Here is a 21,271-nt window from a genome sequence, read left to right on the forward strand (position 1 = left end):
GGAAACAGATGTGTGGAAAAAATTCATTTGTAATAGTAATCGTAAAGAAATTAACATATGCTTATATTTTTCATTCCACTTTAGATTTTGTGGAACACCACTCATCTGTAAACTACTATATGCACATGTATTATTGCATAAAGAATAATATTTCAGGTTAGAGATGTACTTTCTTTTTTTTTGCCTCTTCTGCATCTGCAATGTGAGAACTGCTAGCCAGAAGGTTGAAGATTTAAATGTGGGATCCATATAGTTCCAATGTAGCAGATTTAAAGGCTGTAATGCCACAGAGCATCCAGGAATCTGACCAATTTGACTCATAAATCCTTTCAAATACCAAATCTGCACTATAGTATCTCAAGCTTCCCATTTCCTGCTTTTCTTATCAGTAATGCTTCTGTGTTTCCTGAGACAAGCTAAATGTAAGTTAATCTTTTGATCTGTTTGAAAAGATAACTTTGTCATGCAAATAAAATGAGGCTCAGTCTCCAGTTCTATTCTCATCCATTTAGATTTTTATACTGAGCATCAGAGGAACTACTGACTATCTAGGTGTATCTTGTGAATCCAGATTTTGGATTGCCCATGACAATTTCAATTGCTCAATTAAAATTTCAACATGAGTCATGAATACTCAGGATTCTTACACCTTTGAACATGAATTTTCAAGCTGCATAATCTTAGGAAATAGGAAACTGCTTTAAAAAATTGTGTCCTATCATAAGACTTTCTTAATCCTCAAAGCCTGCACTGCTGCGAAGTTCCTGTACTTGAGAAAATTCCCAAAATATCGAAGTAGCAATAAAAACAATATACAAATGAAGAAACAAAGTCTGTAAAAATTTTAATAAGGTGGTTGTGTTTAAAATAATTTGGAAAACTAAGCTCATGAGTATAACAAAATATTTTGCATAAAATACTTTTCTGTATTTTAAGAATTTTTTTTTATTTGTAACATATCTGGTGAATCTGTGAGTGTGGTGAGGCACAGGAGTAGTTTTCCCTGAAAAGTTGTGGATGTCCCATCCCTGTAAACATTCAAAGACAGCTTGGAGGAGGCTCTGAGCAACCTGGTCCAGTGGAAGGTGTCCCTGCCCATGGCGAGTGGGTCAGAACCAGATGGTCTGTAAGGTCCCTTCCAGCCCAAAGCATTGTATGATTCTGTGGTTCTATGATTCTATGAATTCAAAGTATACCACTTCCTCATAAAACAGAATCCCAATCCTGTTTAGACAAATACAGTATCTGCCACAATTTCACTTACTACAACAGTGAACATGATTTCCCACACAGGGAAAAATAGAAAATCACTTGCAAAAGCAAATAAAATCACAAGGAAAGAAAAAAGAAAAAAAAAAAAGTCAAGGTTTATTGACATCTCACACTGAAATTCAGATTTCTTCTTCCCCACAGAGTCACTCTCTGTAAGAAGAAAATTTAAAAAATACTTGAAATTTCTGTGAAAATTGTTGCAGATAACAAGAAGACAAGAATCGTGTCAGCTTAAGAGATTGAGAAAAGTAACCTTTATAAGTTTTTTCTAAATTTTCTAATAATATATTTATATAAGTATATTAGCTTTTATTTGTTTCTAAAAGTAAATTCAGGTAGTACAGCTTTTTGAGTTAAAAAGTTGCATAGAGTAGAATTTCCTTATTCATCGTTTGGTGGATTCTGTTTGTTGGTAAGGTGAAGTAGAAATAAGTGCAACTGTAACAATGTGGAATTACAGTTGCAAAATGAAGTAATTGGAAAAACTGAAAATCATAGAATCATTTAGGTTGGAAAAGAACAGTCTGTTGTATTATCCTAAAAGAGGCCTAATTTTGTACAGATAAATATATGCACATTCTGATTTCCAGTTAGGTTGTTGCATTGTGGAAGGTGTTTTGAGCAGCTGGGATGATGAGTCCTTCTCTAGCTTGTGCAGGCTATTATTCACCTGAAATATTAACTTCTGTTGTCAGCTTTTGTTCATATTACACTTATTTATTCATTAAAGAATTTTAATGGGTTGATTCAACCTTACTTTTGAACTTCAAATTAGTCATATTGTTCCAATTTCAAGCAGCTCCATAAAAATGTGGTTTGCCGAAGTGCAAAAAATACTTGCAGTTGTCCCAGGAAAAATCCATTAAAAATGTAAGAGTGAGGCTTGTTTTGACAAATTTCAACATGAGTCATGAATACTCAGGATTCTTACACCTTTGAACACGAATTTTCAAGCTGCATAATTTTGATCCCAAAATAATACCTCATGACATATTATCACAAATAAATCCTCCGACCTTAAGATGTTACTTTTTATAACTAGTCACCAATTTATGACCTATAGAAACTGTCTTATCTTCTCTTTAGATTATTTTAATCCCTGAAGAATAGATAAATGTTGAACTGTGGTGTCTGAAAAAAAAAACCCAGTCCATTTTGGATACATAGCCTGGAAAATTTGTGTTTTCTTCTGGTGATAAACCCTGAAGATCTCTGCTTCATCAGTTATTATAGTATGCATATTGCAATAGATTCATTGGTAATGAAAACTTTATTCTGAGATTGATTTTGGTGGGAATTAGACAATTTCTGATGCAACTGCACTGAGGCCTCCAACTTGGTGTTTCTCAGAATGTGAAAGTAAGAAGCACATGGTGTTTTTCATATTCCAGAAGTGAAAATATCCTGTCAGGGGGCACTAGATGTGCAGAGATTGAATAAAATCATGTCACACTGTAGTCACTGATTCCACATTCTTTGAAAGGGACTACACAGTTCTTTTTATTATTGGCCTGCAGCTTTGTGGAAGTAAGGTTGCTTTCTTATTCCTAGTTTGCATCTTTTTTTTTTTATCATATCACAGCAGATATAATCAAAATTCACTAGTGGGGCTTGGACAAATTTTAACAGTTCAGTCACATTCACAAATTAAAAGTAATAATAATTCGTAGGTTTTGGGGGTTTTTTCAGCAAATTTTTTTTGCAGTGTTTTGCTTGTAGTGGTACCAAAGTTTTTTCTGGGTTTCTCTATGAATCTAATTTTCAGTTATGTTAATACTGAAACTGAATTTCTGTGTGTGCTTTAGCCAACATGGAAGCATAGTTTGCAGATTCATCTGCAAAGCTTACTGAGAAAGTGAAAATGCAGCGCATATATCCAGAAAAAAAGAGCTGTGATAATCCAGACATCCTGGATGAAACTTAATGTAACTCTTAGAGAAAATACAGATGTCTTGAATCCAATCTATGGCATACATATCAAAGACAAATACAATAGAAGAATTTATTTTGAAAATAATGCCCTTCATCAAGAGCACTTTGGAAGATGATGGTCTCCATTATACCCAACATTTTCTCCATTGTAACTAATCCAGATGGAATTTTGAAAAAGGTAATAGAAACTACTCAGGTCATCAAATATCTCATTTTTTTTTTAATTTCAGATATATGCAAGACAGAAATCTATGCCAATTCAGGGAGCATCTGGCATTGCAACTTTTTCTTTAAGAGATTTTTTTAAAAAAACGGAAAAGGGAAGAAGGAAGAAAAAGATCTCTCTATGCCCATGTATTTTCTGTGTAGCTGTCCATGTACTTTCCAAAAACCCTTTAATTACCTAACCACTCATCCCATTTGGTTTCCCTTTCACTCCTATGACTAAGAGGAGAAAGAACTCTTTTCTAGTAATTTTCCATGCATGCCTAATCAACATGGGTCAACTTAAAACTTAGGAGAATCATTATGTACATATGACAGAATAGCCTTTAAAAAATAAGCAATTGGCCTTATTGTTTTGTTGATTTGGTTGTCACAATGTAGAAAATTTATACTCTTCTTTCCCATTCCCCTGAGTGAAAAGAGATGCCATTCAACATTTGATTGTATTTCCCAGCTAGGAAATAAGGATCAAAAGGAAATTTCTGTTCCTAGCATTTGAAAGGCAGGTAAAACAGATCTCTTTGGTTCAACCCCACCTGACTTCTGGCAATGCAAAGCCCTTATACACAATGGGTCCATTTTCTATATAATTCTGGAAGTTAGATGCAGTAGAGGTCTGGAAGTTCTTGTAGTCTTTTTTCTGGCCAAGGCAGCACTGATACCAGCTGTTTGTTCCTGGATGCCTCTGCTAGAGTTAATCTGAAATGATGCAAGAAACAAGGCAGTCACCTTCATGTGGAATGATCCTCTTCAGTCCAGCACCTCTATTAGGCAATCACCTTACAGATTTGAGTACCCTGTAAATCACACAAAAAGTGGATTTAATAGCAGAGGTAGGTTTTCTTGGAAATGATTCTGTAGGTTTTAGTATTCTCAGCATGTGGGATTTCTCTCCTGGTTTTAGCACGCTAAAAATGAAACCTTAATCAACAGCAAACCCCTCATGTTTCAAGTATGTCTATTTAAATCAACTACAAAGGTAGGCAATGATTTTGAATAGAAATTAATCCTTTTCCATTTAAAGAATCAAGATTTCTGAGAACAATCCTGTTCAGCTCCTGGTAGATATGTATAAACATGATCTGATCTGAGGAAAATGGAGTGTATTGCCAGTAAAGATAAATATTACAGCTTTAATCTACACTGCAAATGAAATATATTATTAAAACCAGAGTCTATAGAATGTATTTATTTATGAAGTAGTCATAGTAGAACTGTTTTCAGTCAGACTTTATCTTACTTTACCAGCACCTTTGTCAGTACCAAGTATTTTAACTCCTGGACAACATGTTGCTGAGACTAAATAAACAGTAAAATTCATATCCATGCAGACAGTATTTTAGCTTGCTGCTGACACCAGATACCTATTTTTTCTTGTCTTCCAAACTGTAAAATTAGGACATTGATGTTTATCTTTAAAGTCTTTTTTTTTTATCTGCACCAGGGTAAGAGTATTGAGAAAGCTGAGTGTTAGTCTCATATTTTAATGTGTATCAATCTTGTTCTAAAAGATTCACATAAAAAATAATTGGGGTCCTGGTATAGTAAATGCTTTTTAAGGTATCTTTTTTCATGGAATAAAGAAATCTGGCCAACATACAATAATGATCCTTTTATAGGTAATTAAACTTTTTCCAATTACAGTGTGGGTTTTTTTGTTTGGAGTTATTCGTTGATTATTGATTCCCAATAGACATTACTTTTCTAAAAGCGTTAATTTATCTACAGTTCTCCAGACAAATAAACAACTCACTGCAAAATCCATTTCTTCTTCTTCAATTAATCAACAAAAATTTAATAGACTAATTTCTTTTTCTTGTGATTTGCATGTGTCTAATGCTTTGTAATTCATGTTTTCAGTTTTAAATATAGATTGGCTGAGCTAAAGTTGTGAAGTGTGTGCCTGAAAAACCATGCAACTGTGTGTGTAACTTTTTCATATATTCAAGATGAAACTTAAGCTTGCTCTGTGAATTGGCACAGTGAAGTTAAGTAAGTATTATTAAGGTTTTTGTGTCAATCAAAACTGAAGCCTGGTTTATAATTTAAAGCATGCCAGCAAGGCATTGAAAATTGTTAGGATTTATTTATAATGACCTGTTACTGTTGGACACAGAGACATTCCAGCACCAACTTAGGCAGGTAACTATGCCATTGAGGAATCTGCAGTGCATACTTCAATGAAAGCTGACAGCAGCCTATAGATGTAGAATATATGACTGGCTTTCAAAATTTCCATTGAAAGGAAATAGCAGAAATAAATGAAATAATGCCATATGGCATTATGCTCATGATGGAGACTTCTTAACTAGACTAAATGTGAAATGTTCTTCACATGTCAATCATATCTGCTGGCATTTACATAAATTTGAATAAAGTATCTTGGGTTAACTTTTACTGTCTTGCAAAACAATGAATGTTTCTGCACTCAATCTTTTCCAAGTTGCTCTAATGCTTCATTCCTGGTAATCAACAGAGTTCAGGAGTCTGATTCTGCTTTCCCTTGTTCTTTGTATAGTTTTTAAAAGTTCTAATACAAAGTGAGTAAATTTAGCGTGGGTCTAAGTAAAGATTTCAAGCTGTATCCAGTGGTGACAGCAGTGCCTCTAAATCCAGAAACTCGCGTGGTAACAAAACCCTGACACTACAAGATCAAGACATTAAAAAAGGCTGGGGATCATGACTTGGTTTTCAAAACAAAAGCAGAAAGAGAAGAAAGAAATCAGGTTTTTGAAAAACATTTAGCATGTTTTTCTTAGTATTTTGACAATATCTCTATTTTCCTTTAAAGTAAAGGTGTCTTCATAAAAAGAATGTCTGTGGTGGTTGCACTCTTTCATGTGGAGTAAAGATATATTGAATGAATAAGAGACCACAACAGATTTATAGTGTCTGAGGTTTCAAAACAGTACTGGAGAAACTCTCCTTAGGACTCTTCTTGTGGCTCAGTCTCTGGTCGCAGAACAGCAATTCACCCCACCATGGTCTTGGTGGGGTGAACACAGCTCTTTTTCAATCAAGGAAAAAAGTGAGGAAAAAAAAAAGAAAAATGATGGCTGAACTGGCATAAGGACCTGAGATCCTAGGAGACACAGGAGACTTTAACTCTCATTACAGAGATCTCTTGATGTACTGTCCTCCTTGTTGGTAGATGGAAGACCCTAGAATTGGTGATAAATCACCACTTATATTAAATTTTTTGATGCAATAATTCTAGTGATAGATTTTTTATTTTTGTTTTTACTAGATGTGGTCTTAACTTATTCCTGGAGATTTATCAGAATATATAATAAAATCATAGACATATATTGTTCTTTTGCCATGAATCTCGGCTGAAGGTTTCCTATGGAATTTGTGAAATAGGTGAGAGAGAACTCTTGCAGACTGCACAATGTTATCCATGCTTTCTTTATGCCCAGTGACTGAAGCAGTTACTGGAACAGACTGACAGAAAAGAAATAATATTCAGGATATTATATCAGAAACTTGACAGGTTATGTAGCTACAGGATATTCTTACATGTGGATGCAGTGCTGAAATCCTGCACCATAAAGGAAGAACTTGAGAGTTCGTGCTGCCTCTTTTACACATGAATGTATGGGTAAAGAACACTCTAGTTATCCCACAGGAAGATGCTGCTTGCCAGCTGGGTGAATCTGAGGCTTCTTTTTTTTTTTTTCTTTTTCCTCCTTGCAGAGTGAGCATATATCCAACAGTTTTCAGAACTGAATTCAAGGGACTTTTTTTATCTTCAATGTTCCCACATTATATGAGTCACAATCACAAATCCTCCTGCACTAAGCAGACAAAACACTTACTTTCAGAGAAAATTCTTTACATATTTTCTAAGATACACTGATTATGTAAGAATAGTCAGTATCTTTATTCCATCATTCTTAATGAACAGTTTAAAAATGATCTGTAGTTTCTTAGGTACAATGCTTAGGGATGTATGTCTGAAGACTGATTTCAAGTTCAGTATAAAATGTGAGGAGCAGAGATTGAAGTCACTATTAAGAGAAGAAGCATTACAATTGAAGACATCACACAGGAATCGTTGATCATTGAAGAGATGTTAATTCATGCACTTGTTGACTGGAAGAAAAGGTATTTGAAGCTGCAGATGTTGAAACTAATTTTTTTAAAATTTCAAATGGAAGAGAGCAGTGCACGGGGACAGTCCATTGGACAGGGCTGTATGGAGGTACATCTTTTACTTTTCATCCCAGGTGACCACTCAAAACACATTAAACAACAGTGACATTTCACCAGTTGCCAGACACATATCTAACAGCAGCAAAGCAGCAGCAGGAATTCCTGCAATCCTTCTTTCTTTTGTTTTAAACTATTAACTTTTGCAAAGAAAGGTATACAGTGAAAAAATATTTCTACAGTCTTTAGAACATAAAAAGAAAACATTGAATGACTTTATAAAAGTCATTCAATTGAATGACTTTATAAAAGTCATTCATATATTGAATGAATTTATAAAAGTGTTGGAAGAAGTATTGGGAAATTTCCTTTATTCTTTATATGATGTGCATTGTCTTTTTCTGGTTTGTCTGGTATTTGATTACCTCTGTCCACTTGAGGTATGGATACATTTATTTACTTTATCCTTTTCCAGACCTGTCCTTAATCCTTTGGTTCCCTTCTGCTTTGTTAAAGCCATCAGTACAAAAGTCACTCATCTGTGATGGTTTTTTAAAAAGTACGAATAAAGTATCAATTTACAGAAAATGAGTTTAAGGAATTATTCTGGCCAGGAAATTCAGGTTTTTTCATGTCATCTACATATCTGCCTTAAACATCTTAGTCTGTTGTTTTTCAGCTGTACTTGACTTCATGGAGCATTATAATAAGGGCGTATAAACAGAAAAGCTAAGATGTCAACAGACAAATATTGGGTTTAAAATATGATTTCCATCAATATCTGTGCATCTAGAACTTAAGAATTCTCAAACCTGAAGTGTATTCCTGTCTTGTTCCCAATCTGGCAAAATAAATTAGTGATAACTTACATGCGAAATATCTTCCAGGTCCAGGGCTCTGTTGAACTTGACAGATATAGAAACTACACAAAACTTTCTTCCTCTTGCACTCTCATATCTGTGATGATACATTATGTACCATTACTGCTTGGTTAGAACTTCCTATTGTCATTGCCCATAATGATAATCTTACCCTTTTCTACCTTGCCCTTATTGAAAGCATGAAGATTTTCTTTGTCAGCTGCTGTTCAGTGCAATAATTTTCCCATTTCCAGACCACGACATTAATGCCTCCTACACAGCCACAAACTATCCTCTGACTCATGCTGCATTGAGAAGTACTGTTAAGTTCATCTGGCTTCATGTGCTTCACACCTCCTTCCAGAACCTCTTGACCTTATTAATAGTTAGCTCTCTAGGCTGCATTGCTTCAAAATGCAGTAGGCCCTGAGTTTAAGGTTTTAAAGTTTTCATTGAAGTGTAATTGGGATGTTGATTATTTCAAATTTAACAGAAGCAGAAATGATTGAACAACTTGCAAAGATCTTTGTGATGCAGAACTCAATCAGCTAAAATTGGATCAGAAATCTTAAAATGGACGATGAGCAAATTTGCAATACAAATTTAACTTAAAATATAAAATATAATAAACATCATTAGAGAGATCATAAACTGATATTGATCTACTATGTACCATGCATTTGCTACACATCTAGATAGAAAGTTGGAAGTCTTCAGTAGTGAAAAATTATATGATATATAAACTGATTAAAAACTGTCCTTTATGGCAGAACAGTGTTGCATGTTTATTTACATTAAAACAAATGAAGTTATAATTACCTGCAATATTTTTGTCCTGTGTTTGTGTTTGCCTTTTCAGAACTGTTAATTTTAACAAGAATTTCTATATATTTGGAAAACTATGTTTATTTTCTCAGGAATTTTATTTTGGTTAGGTGTTAAAATAGTGTTAGTTTGACTCTAAAATTTCCATGCTATGCTCTGAGTAGAATCAGAAAAAAATATTTAGATGTAGTGGCTTTTATATCCACAGTGTGAATTAATCAGACTTGCATAATTCATTGGGGTTTTTTGTTGATTTTGGGGGACTGGGGGATGGGTTCTGCCCCCTTTTTTTTTTTTTTTTTTTTTCCCCCCCTGTTCTTTAATTGGGAATTGTCGGGTTTGGGGTTTTGGGTTTTTAATTTGTGGTTGAATTGTTGTTTCTGTCAATCAGTGAAAACGGACCATTTTCTCAGGGGATGTGTTTTGCTAGGAACTCAGAATAAGAATGGAAGTTCATTAATAGAGTATTTAAATGCCAGATGTACCATGAAGTACTCCAAATTTTTAAATAGAGTGATCAACCTCTTCTGTGATAGCAGAGACAGAGCTTTTCTATTCTTGGCTAGTGTGATGATATCCATGCCACTCAGCACTTACTTCTATATTAATGCTCTTCTGCCTGCCAAAAGCAGCACGTTGCATAGCTTTTTTTCAAGTCCCTATTCACCTGAAATAACTTGCTTTCTATTTATCTCTGTCTCAATTTAGAATGTGATTCATAGGTCTACAGTGAAAAATTATCAGACTTTTAAAGCACATGGAAGCAAGAACTAATCCAGAGGGGCCTTCATTCTTTGGCTCTTAGATGCTGAGCTCCCCAGAGCCAGAATTATCTCTGTATCTTACACGGTGTCAGCCACATTGTCAGCACCTAATTAGAAAGCAAGAAGATGGAGACAAGTGAAGATGCCTTTTTCACACTTCTGCTGTGATTATTGACCTGTTAAATGCTGCTTTTCTTACCTTTAATCTTTTATGATGAACTAAAGATTGGATGCCCCTTCACTATAAAACGCTAAAAGGACAGAAACCAAGCCAGCCCTGTTGGGAGTACAAGAGATATCTCCTCTTCCTTTCCTAAGGAAAAGCTTAGATCAAAAGCAGTTATGGAATTGTGGAAAACTCAGGCTGGAAGAGACATTCCAAATTTGTCTCATCCATCTATGCCTTCTGAGGCAGGAGAAGCATATCCTTAATGTGTCTGAGAAATTCCCATGTTGGAAATGCATGCGTAAAACTCTTGTGAGGTCATACTATAGCATGTAACCAGCCTTACAAGGAGATTTTTTCCCATTATATCTAACCTAGATATCTCTTGGCTAATAATGACTTTATTAATTGCTGTTCTCTGAAAAAAAAAAAAAAAAAGAGAAAGAAAGTGTCATGTTACCAGCCTTCATCCTTCATTTTTTTGCCCAGAGAAGTTGTGGATGTCCCATCTCTGGAAATGTTCAATGTCAGGCTGGAAGGAGCTCTGAGCTACTTGGTTCAGTGGAATTTGTCTCTGCCCACTGCAAGGGGGTTGGAATGAAACCATTTTTAAGGTCCTTTCCTACCCAAGACATTTATGATTCTATGCTTCTGTAATACCTCTGTGCTAAACAAACACAGTTCTCTCAGCTTTTCTTCTCAGTTCATGATTCTAAATTTAATCAGTTCTTGTTCTCATCTGAATTTTCTCCCATTTGTGTAAAACCTTATTTTAATAAGAGAAATAGTATGAAGGCATACTCCATTTAAGGTCTTATCACTTCTAAAGAAAGCAGAAAAATATCTCCTTTGTCTTGTATGTAACTCTCTGTTGACATACCTGAGAAAATTTGTCTTTTGAAAACAGAAAACATGATAACATTTTCAATATTATCTGGCTAGCAATCAGAGCATCCAGATCCTTTTATTCATCTCTGGGGAGGTTTTTTTACTTTTTCTCCTTTTTTTATTTTAATTCTTTTCTTCTTTTAATTCTTAACATTCTGAACATTCAGTTAGTTACTAAGAATAATGATGCTATTAGGTACTCTTGGTTACTTTGTTTGCATTGGAATGTGCTGTGTTAAAGAAAAAATTTTAGTATTCAGTACCCATGAGGACTGCTGTGCTTTTACCAAAGTAAGATAAAATGAGAAGGTGTGTTTTTTATGTTCCATACGAGCACTGCTTTGATGAACATGTGTCAGATGGCTGCTATGGCTATGACCTGACCTTTATCTGTTTTGTGATAGTTTGGGGATGACCCTCACGTCTTGTCTGTTCATCTGCTGGCACATCCTGCTCTCTGGGGAGATCTGCTGCTGCCAGGGTAGACCTCAGAGTGCTGCAGTGAGACTGCTGAGGCTTGCCCTGCTTCTTTTTCTCATGGACACCAAAGATCAGCCCAGGAGAGATCTGAAGCACATCATGGTGATCAAGGACACAGGCATCTTAGGTGGTGTCTTCTTCATTCTGCTAAGGAAGGGAAAAGTCCTGGGAAGAAAAGGACAAGTCCATGGGCCAGGACTGAGTTGCATCGCTGGTGTCAAGAACAAGTTGCCTTTTATCACCATGGGCTCTTTTATTGATCAAGGAATCCTAGAAAGAGACAGGATCCACCTGAGGACAGAGGAGAAAAGCATCCTTGACAACAGACTGGTGAGGGGAGCTCCAACAGGAAAGCGAGATGACGACCCACTGTGAGCGAGGAGTGGACTGGGCTGACAAAAGGCAAAAGGTGTGCAATTAGATGGACAGGAAACACCTTGAAAACAAGAAAACAGGGTACGAGGGTCACCATTCCAATTATGCCTACACAAGCAGGGAAATGCCAAGGGGGCACAAGTGGAATCTAATGGGTTAAACACTTTTTTTGAGGGCAAGTATTCTGCTACCTCCATAAACCAAAAATACTTCATCTTCTCAGCTACTCCTCCATAATTTTATGCCACTGCAGCCACCACTTGGAAATTAAATTTCAATAAAGTATGGTATTATCTCTATTATCCAACATAATTGCTCTGACACCCAGTAGCTAAATCCAGATCCAAGAGTTTTGTAACTTTGTTTTTTGTTTCCCACGTAGTAAATGTAATGGATGAAATTTTGAGAATATTGGAAATATCTTTGGTGAAACATCTGTGATGATTTGGAAATCATCACAGGATGGAATTCCATGGGAAAATAGTCTACAGTGACAGCTTTAAAGTGTTCACAGTTAAGGAGATAGTTTTGTCTAGGACAGATGGAATAATATTTTATTTGGGGAAATACAAGTTAACTTATTGAATTAACATAGGCAGATAAAAAGCAGAGGATAAAAGGAGTTACAGATTCAGATATTTAAACTTCCAAATACTCCAAAGGAAATCACTAACAGGTGATTACTATGTAGATGTAGATGTCTGAAATGTTCCTATCTGCAAAAGCTTCTGCAGCTGCATATATTTCTAATGATGAACCTCTCTTTCAGCTGGCCTGTAAGACAGGAATAGAATTTATAACTTAATAAGGACAAAAAGAAATGTGAAGAAAACTTTTACTAAAAAATACTGATGATTTATTGATTTTTTTCTGTTTTCCTACCAGGTACCAAGCTGCATAACAAACTTATTATGAAACAAATTAGGTATTTCTTTCTTCACCAGTATATTTTCAACCCATAAAACAATCCATTCAAAGAATCTGAGAAGTGAGACAGCAAATTCCCCATAGTGTGTCCCCATGGTCAACTCCTGTCCTATAACACTTCTGGGGCTGGGCAGACTGGGTTTGTACCCTGCCCTTGGCACCTTTGTACCCTTTGCCTTGGTACCTGTAGCTTTCACTCTTGAGAAACATTGGTTCCGATAGTCACCCTTAGGATCCAGCCTGATTTTTCACACCCCTTCTCTTCCCCTCTCCCCTCCCTGTTTTCTTCTCTGTGGCTTCAACTGTGCCATCCTCTGCTCTGCCTGTTGGACACCCCTGAAGAGCCTTGTGGCAGGTGCGAGTAGCTGGGCACAAATGCACACAGACACACACAGACACACACAGACACACAGACACACAGACACACACACACACACACACACACAGACACACACACACACACGTGCAGGCTGTGACATGCAGTGTCTCAGCACAGCATTTCTCTCCCTTTTGCCCCTGTGAGACAGCACAGCCGATCAACAGTAGGTGAAGGCTGAGCACAGTGGCCGGCGTTAACTCCTGTCTGCTCACTGAACTCCTGTTGCTGCTAAAATTCTCTTCATCCTGAACCAATGAAATTCCTGGACAGGATGAAAGTCTGGAAATCTGACCTCTCAGATCTTCAAGACCCTTCTGCAGGTAAATCTTGTCGTAGTGCTCTATATGATTTTAAGAGATAACTTCTTCCCCAGCAACCAAATTCTCCTTGCTGGAAGTTCATAACTGTTTGTACCTGAAGAAAGAATGATTTTTTCATTCTTATTAGAACTGCACTTTCTCCCTCCCTCTCCATGACTTCTCCCTTTTCTTGCATTCTAGGCAACTAAAGTTCAGCTTGCAACAGGAAAAAATCAACAAAAATACAATATATACAAATAACTGCAGTTGGCAAGTGAATTACAATTTTGTGCTCAATGTTTAGTTTATAATGCAGAATTAATAATTTGTAGAAAAAGAGTCACCAAATTTTTCACAATATGATTTAATGTATATTTAAAGGTATGTTTTAAGGATACAGGAGTATAAATACTTTCATTTCAACTTTCATGATCTGAACAGCTGTTATTAGTAAAATGCAGTACTGCTGGTTTCTGGTCTAATTGTAGAACTGGTGTCAGTAACTCATTTAAACTGAAAAAAAAAGGTGGACCTGTGTTTTTAGAAACTTAACAAAATCGTAGTATGTGCTAATACAGTTGGAAGACATTAGTTTAGGAGCAAAATATAATGCCTTATTTAGTCTATTCAGGAAGGGTGAAAAGGTCACTCAAAATATTTTCTCTTCTGAAAATTGATTTTATGGTGAAAAGAAGAGCCCCAGAGAAAGTTTCTCTTCCTAAAATTTTAAGCCTCCTTTTCGTGTGCAATTATTTTCTTTTGTCACTGCTTATTACAAGCAGAAGAAAACTCTGTGTGTGGAACTTCAGCAAACCGAGTGGCACCTAGGAACCTCTCTGCTGTAGAGCTGAGATAGCTTTGCAGTTTTGAAAAGTTTGCTAAGGTCATTAGTTATTTCTGATAGAGAGCATTACTTTTTAAGGGAATGAAAGAATCTCTGAAGAAACAGTATCAACTAAACATTGGAGGCCAAAACAACAGCAACAACAACAACAACAAAAACAAAACCCCAAACCAAACAAAAATGAAAAAACTGAGAAAGTCTGAAAATCTCTACCAATGAATGGGGACTAAACTCACATAAGAGTTATTTTGACTTCTAAGTGTTTGTAGCAGGGGTAGGAGGGGATGGGGAGAAATTATACCATTATTTTATTATTCCTTCAGAAGATTTTCTCAACTTCAAATATTTCCCTGCTGTAGAATTTCAGTTTAGTTGCTTGATTTTTTAAATCTTGGACAGTTTCTTTACACTCTTCTATGCTTCTATATTCCTGATATTTGCTTTCCAAGAAAAATATTGGAAGATAACATATTTTAAAAATATGAAATCTTGTAGTTTTTTCTCCTCTAAATACCTTATATCAGATAGGCATAGGCAAAATATGATGAGCTAACATGCTGCCAAAAGAGGCTGGTGGAGGATAACAAGCATGTGAGCACTTCCCTTCTAAGGAGAGGCTTATGGACCTATCCTGAGTGCTGCCACCTCCTCCTACTTTCTGTTCAGGAAGCGAGATGATGTGACCATGGGCAGAGCAGACAGCAGTGGCAGTGTCTGGCATGAGCAGCAGAAGGCAGAGTCTATTTTTATCAAATGCAATGATAAATTTTTATTTAACATTTCTGAAAAGCTCACACGTGGCGTGTCACCCGGAGCCATGCAGGGGTGAAGGAGTGTGGGTGTGATTTTTTTCCCGTAGAAGGGCTTCTGGGAGAGGGAGGTTTTCATCCCACACATACCAGGCTGAAAGCAAAGAAACTGTGTTTAGAAAGGTGCTAAATAAAGTAAGTGATTGAACAGAGGAGAAGGAGGATGAAAGAACTATGCTGAAGCTGCTGTCAAAATAAAATGGGACAATTGCTTAAAACAAAAGCCTGGAATACTGTAGCGTACTTAGATGATTTAATTAGAACTACGTAGGCCTGATTTGCCATTGTTTGTACCTTATATAATCATATGAATTGTTCGAGGTACCATATTGTAATAAGGGGAGATATTTACATTATTCATCAAGAGTGAAAATACATTAATGTTGCTGCACATATTCAAATAAAATATATTTGCAAACAAATAAAGAAACAAAAAAAAGTCATGATGTCTGTGTTTGAAAATGGTCATGATAGAATGTAGAGCAGCCAAGAATCTCCAAACTTTCTATTTTAATTTGGCTGTTTGTACCTTGTTCTCATTATTAACGTAACATTTATTATTTGTATGCTTGCAAGTTATACAATTGTATCAAGATTTCTATATGGAAAATCCTCACTGAATTTGCAAGGCCACGTTACCTTTGTAATGTACCTGTTATAGTATATGACAATGTTGTAATATTATATACTATCAAGCAACTGGGATATGTTGTTTGGCAAATATAACACAGGATAATTTTAACACAGAATAAATTTTAAGACAGAAGGGATTTTCATCTGTTTGGTGGAAATGTTTTATCTCTTTGTTCCCAGTTGACCGTATGTGCAATGTACAATTTTCTAGCAAATATATGGCAAAGCAGCAGGGAAGAAGGCTGGTTGTTGTAAGGTCCTATCATTTGGGTCAGGGGGAAATGCTCTGCAAGGTGGGCAGCAGCATCATCATACACAAAATTCCCTCTATTGCATGTTTACATAGGAGAAACACCTGGAGTTCAGGGTGACACTGTAATGAAACAATTAGGACAGCAGGGATGTACCCAGGAGAAGATGGGGAGATGTCAACGCTCCTGAGGGGAATGTGGGCAGCAGTAAGGGTTGCTCTACTGGTGGAAAACCAGAGCAAAGACTGCACAATGAAGGGCAAGACTTCTCTGGCAGGAATATTTGGTCTATTGTAAAGCAAGCTGTTGCTGGAAGTTAGTGGTCTGAGGAAAGGATCTGACCTTTAAGAATACAGTGTTCCAGGGAGAGGATGGGTTTAATTGCTTTTTCATTTACCCCTCTTTGCTAGCAAATCTGAATCAATCTGCTGATCTGTATCTGCAAAGTATATAAAAAAAATTTAACCTGATTTAATGTAGTAAATTTTGAGGGAATGCACTTTAAGGAACCTATTTTATAAGTGTAGAGTCCCATCATAGCAGTCATTCAGTCTAATTTGAATAATACTTAGACTTTCAAGAGTAAATTCTTGCTGGAATTTTCATGATAACTTAAATGATTATCCAGCCTTTGCAGTCAACTTCAGTAATAGAGATTTAGCTGTCTTTGGCAAGCTGTGTAAAGAGTTAATTAGCTTCACTGTGTTATACCTTCTGTTTGGTTTAGTGAATTTATCTCTCTTCTGTCCTTGGCTGTCATTAACTTTCAATCTCCTTGATTGCAGTCTACATGGATTTTCAAGTTCTTCATTAATTATTTTAGGTAAACTCATTAGACAGTGTTCCTTTTGTCTTTCTACATTTCAACATTTTAATCATATTTCAGGTCTCCAAAGGCAGAGGGAATGTAATTTTTCTGTGCTGTATTCCATTGATAAAAAATTGCAGGCTAGACTTTTTCACTCTCTGTTTCACAGAGACTGAGAGGCTCTCTGAAGCTACAGACTCCCACAATGGAGTCTCCATCCTGTCTACAGGAATCACTTATTCCTAGGTAGCCTACTTACGTTCCAGTTGTTGCCACGGAGAGAGAAAAACACATTAAAAATATATTGCAGTGACTTTTCACTTAAAAACATCTAATTTAAAAAATCTCATTGAAGAACTTGAAAGATTGATCCTTTTATGGTGTAAGAAAAACAGAGTGATCATTAGTCTTTTCCAACATTGAAGTCTTCAGCAAGGCGACAGTGCTCATCCTAGATGATGGGATACAGGCATTACAAAGCTGACTTTAGAAATCAAGTGGCTGTGAATGCCAGAGAAATTGACAATCTTTCTATGGCAGACTTTTAAACATTTATTTTCTTAAGTAGAAAACAGTAAATTATCTTAATAAAAACAGTAACTCAAAGGGATTTAACTCAAAATTATTTAAGATATATCTAACGTTTCTGTGTGGTTGAAGTCTTGAATTTGTCTGGAAGTCTTGTTTCATACCACAGACAGGCAGGCAGACAGACCATACAGATTTTTCCCAAGTAGAGTGTATGAATAGGTAAGTTTTTGGTTTTTTTTAATTTAGGTGATAAGAGTTTTGTGAATGGGAGAATTGCAGCTCTTAGGTTGGAATGTCTTTTAACATAACTTACTAAAGCATGTCCTGAGGGTCACATCAAACCTTTTTCTTATTATAAGTAGTGTGAAAGAAGAACAAGATTACGCCAAGTTTAATTAGATTGGCCCCATGATTTATGCTGCTGAATATTTGCTGAAACTGTTAACAGAACATTCATGTGCTCAAAGTTTACAGAAATAGACTGCTTGCCATGTCATCACAGACTCAGAGTTCCATAAAGACTGTTTTGTCTAAACGTGCACAAAAATAAAGTCATAGATAAGTAAAAATTATATTTTCCAGCATTTCAAATTATTTCAATATCATTCTGCAGTAAGTCAATTTCATTAATATTTGCTGTAATGGAATTGTGGATACTAAACTTCCCTTGAATTAATTATAAGCAGGTTTTTGCTGGGTTTTGTGTTTTTCAACAGATGCTTTTGAAGTGTCTGAGAAACAAAATAATCCCATGTTTACCAAGCCAGGAGGAAATGTTGCTTTTACTTGCACTGATAAAATTGGAGATTCAGTGAAGCGAGCGGTGTGGGAAAGGATTAAAGCACATTGGGTAGATTTTGTCATTCTGTGCAACTCATCAGGAAAGCAAAGTTCTTTTTGGTTTAGATTTCAAAGAATGTACACCAGTGGATTGCTCTGATCAGGAAAACTCCAGGATTATCTTTCAATACATTACAGCCTCTGACTTTGTGATATACTTCTGTGTAGCTGCTGGGAGAAACAAAAACTATATGATGAATTTTACTGTGGCTGGTAAAGTACAGGAGAAAATGGTAAATGTTTTCAAAATAGGACCTTCTGAGGCATTAGCACTTTTAAACAAATAAAATAACTCTTCAGTAACAAGTGAGGATTTATTTGAATACCACATTCCAAGTAGCAGCCTGTAAAAGATAGCAAAGTTAACGATAAATCTTTTCTCAAAAATAAGCTGGGTTTAAGCTTGTCTGATCTCATTGCAGGACTTTAGACCTGTTTGTGAGAAACTGGTTTGATATTAACAATCACAGAATAGAATAGACTCATGGAATTATTTAGACTGGAAAAGACCTCCAGGATCATCAAGCCCAAACTCTGACTGGGCACCATCTTGTGAACTAAATCATTCCCATTGTTTCTTGAACACTTCCAGGGACAGTGGCTTCATTGCCTGCCTGGGCAGACTGTTTCAATGCCTGACCACCTTTTTCTGGTGTCCAACCAAAACATCCCCTGGTGAAGCTTTAGGGAGTCTCTTGTCCTGTCACTGGATGCCTGGGAAAAGAGACCAACCCCCACCTGGCTACAGCCTTTTCAGGAGATTGTAGAGAGTGATAAGGTCTCCTCTGATCCTTCTTTTCTCCAGGCTAAACAACCCCAGTTCCTTCAGCTGCTTCTCATATGTCTTATAAGAAGGAGATGCCTTGGAAGGGGAGCCTGAGCTTGCAGGAAGAGGTGGGCATTCTTCCAGAGAAGGCTCAAGGAGAATTCCCCATCAGCATATTATACTGCAGGATCTTAGGGATGAGACCTGTCCTCCAAAAAAGGCGAAGACCACACTCATAGTTGTACTTGTCGTGTAGAAATTTGTAAACTGGGCTCCACCTTATTCAGGTAAGGGGTTTCCTCATGGAGAGCTGAGAAGCTCTCTAGGTTTTGCTGTTACTATTGTCACAGCTTGCTTATAATGGGACCTACATGTCCCAAGACAAGAGACTCTTGAAATTTCTCAAACTGTGGGTTTAATTCCACCTTTACTTCTATTTTTTGTTATGATCCTCCCTCCCCATCTAGAAAAAAAGAAGACTTGGTTTTGCTTCTTCTCTATAGAAATAGAATGCATTTTGAAGATCTAATCCTCACACCACCCCAGACCTTCTTCTGTTGCAGCATTTGGTCCAGCTTTTATTGCTCTATCCTTGATCCTGGTGATACATGAGTGTTTGGCAGTGCTCTGGTATGGTCTAAAACTCCAGAATAAAACTCCAGTTTAAATTCTGATATGGTTAATTGAGAAGAGGAGAATATGCTTGGGAAAAAAACCATGATGACCTGCTTTACTTTGAACACTTGACACAAAAATCCATGAAAATGAGCAGAATGTGATAAAAATACAGAAAACAGGACAAAAAGTCCTCACCTCTAACAATTTTAAACATTCAAATTTCAATATTTTGACTATATTGATATAATCAAGCATGTCTTATTTGTGGAACAATGTAAGTATTTCCTTCTTACTCCTAAGTGCAGCACTCCTAACACCAAAATGAAAACATATAGTTGCAAAAAATACAGTAACCTTCAGAATTATCAGTTCTACCTATACAAAATATTTCTTCTCCAAAAGTAGAAAGTTTAGTTTCCATGCTTGAAACAACTTCAGTTTCTGATTTTATTCCTAGCAACAGTAGCATAGTTGTGGCTGTTTATTGGAGAAAAGAAAATGAAAACATTGAAGAATATGAAGTACAATATGATTCAGAAAACACTCCATTGTATCCTTTTTAAGCCTTCACCCTCTATTATTGAGTGCAGTTTGTTAAGTCTTCATTAATTTCAAAGAAAGTGAAATATCAAGGATTTACTATTTTTTCTCTTCAACGTTTGGAACTTTTTCATAAGATACAATCAATATTTTTGATGTGATATGGAAAAAACAGTAAGTGGAGAGAAACAGCAGGTCAGGCATGAGCTCCCACTGCACCCTGTGGCACAGACAGTGAAGACTCTCACAAACTCTTGAGTGACTTACTCTGCTTGATCCAACAGTTGTGGCTAGAATAAACAAACTGCTGCCAGAAACTTGCTGCACAATTTTTTTTTTTTTTTTTTTTTGTGTATGTTCTACCAGCTCAGTCATGCCATTTTCTTTGGCTTAGCATTACAGCTAAGCCACGCTCCAGCTCGGATTTTCTACCAAACTCTTCCAACGCTTTAAGCCTGTTGGTGTGATTCTGCATGGGTGAAGTGATTCTTCTCGCCTTATCCAGTTCCAGAGTTATTTTGAAGTACTGAGTCTAGAAGGTGGGAGGAGAGCAGGAGAGCTGCTGTTTAGGTTTTAGGTTGAGAGAGTAAGAAAAAAGATAAGAACCCCTCTTTTTTTTTTTTTTTAAGCTGTTGCTGAGAGGAGCTCAAGAACTTTTGAAGAGCAGGAATCTTAGGTGAAAGGCTGTATTAAGAGCACAGGATTATTTTCAGAAGAGTTGGCAGTCCAACAACTGCTGATTCTGAGAGGTGGTATGGTAGAAAGAAGCAGTATGCTTCTTGTCTAGAGGTGAATGAATTTTTACAAAGAAAACAGCATGGAATTCTTGTTAAGAAAAAAGGGAGAGAAGAAGGAATAGATATTCAAGTCCATCATGAAAACACTTCTTGTATCAGTAAAAGTCAGCAAGCTGCATTTAATGTTTTTGAATGCTAGCAAAAATGAAACCATGAGATTAATTCAGTATCACTAAGTTTATCCACTCTATCCCACTAATATTGTGACTGTTGTTTTCCAGAAACAGGAATTTACAGGTTAAACTGGACTTCTGCATATATTTTTTGACCTCAAAACCTGGAACATTAAA

The 21,271-nt window shown here is 36.2% G+C and overlaps 1 protein-coding gene across 1 annotated transcript in view; it reads left to right on the plus strand.

Moving 5' to 3' along the window:
• Nucleotides 1–3,082: 3,082 nt before the first annotated feature.
• Nucleotides 3,083–21,271, plus strand: part of LOC136553774 (CD226 antigen-like) — a 28,453-nt gene continuing 10,264 nt past the window's right edge. The window contains 6 exon segments of the mRNA XM_066545584.1: nucleotides 3,083–3,151; nucleotides 3,153–3,286; nucleotides 3,288–3,330; nucleotides 3,332–3,399; nucleotides 18,129–18,312; nucleotides 18,314–18,473. Coding sequence (XP_066401681.1) covers nucleotides 3,083–3,151; nucleotides 3,153–3,286; nucleotides 3,288–3,330; nucleotides 3,332–3,399; nucleotides 18,129–18,312; nucleotides 18,314–18,473 — 658 coding nt within the window.

This window comes from Molothrus aeneus, chromosome 1, assembly GCF_037042795.1.
Source record: "Molothrus aeneus isolate 106 chromosome 1, BPBGC_Maene_1.0, whole genome shotgun sequence".
In the NCBI taxonomy this organism is placed as follows: domain Eukaryota; kingdom Metazoa; phylum Chordata; class Aves; order Passeriformes; family Icteridae; genus Molothrus; species Molothrus aeneus.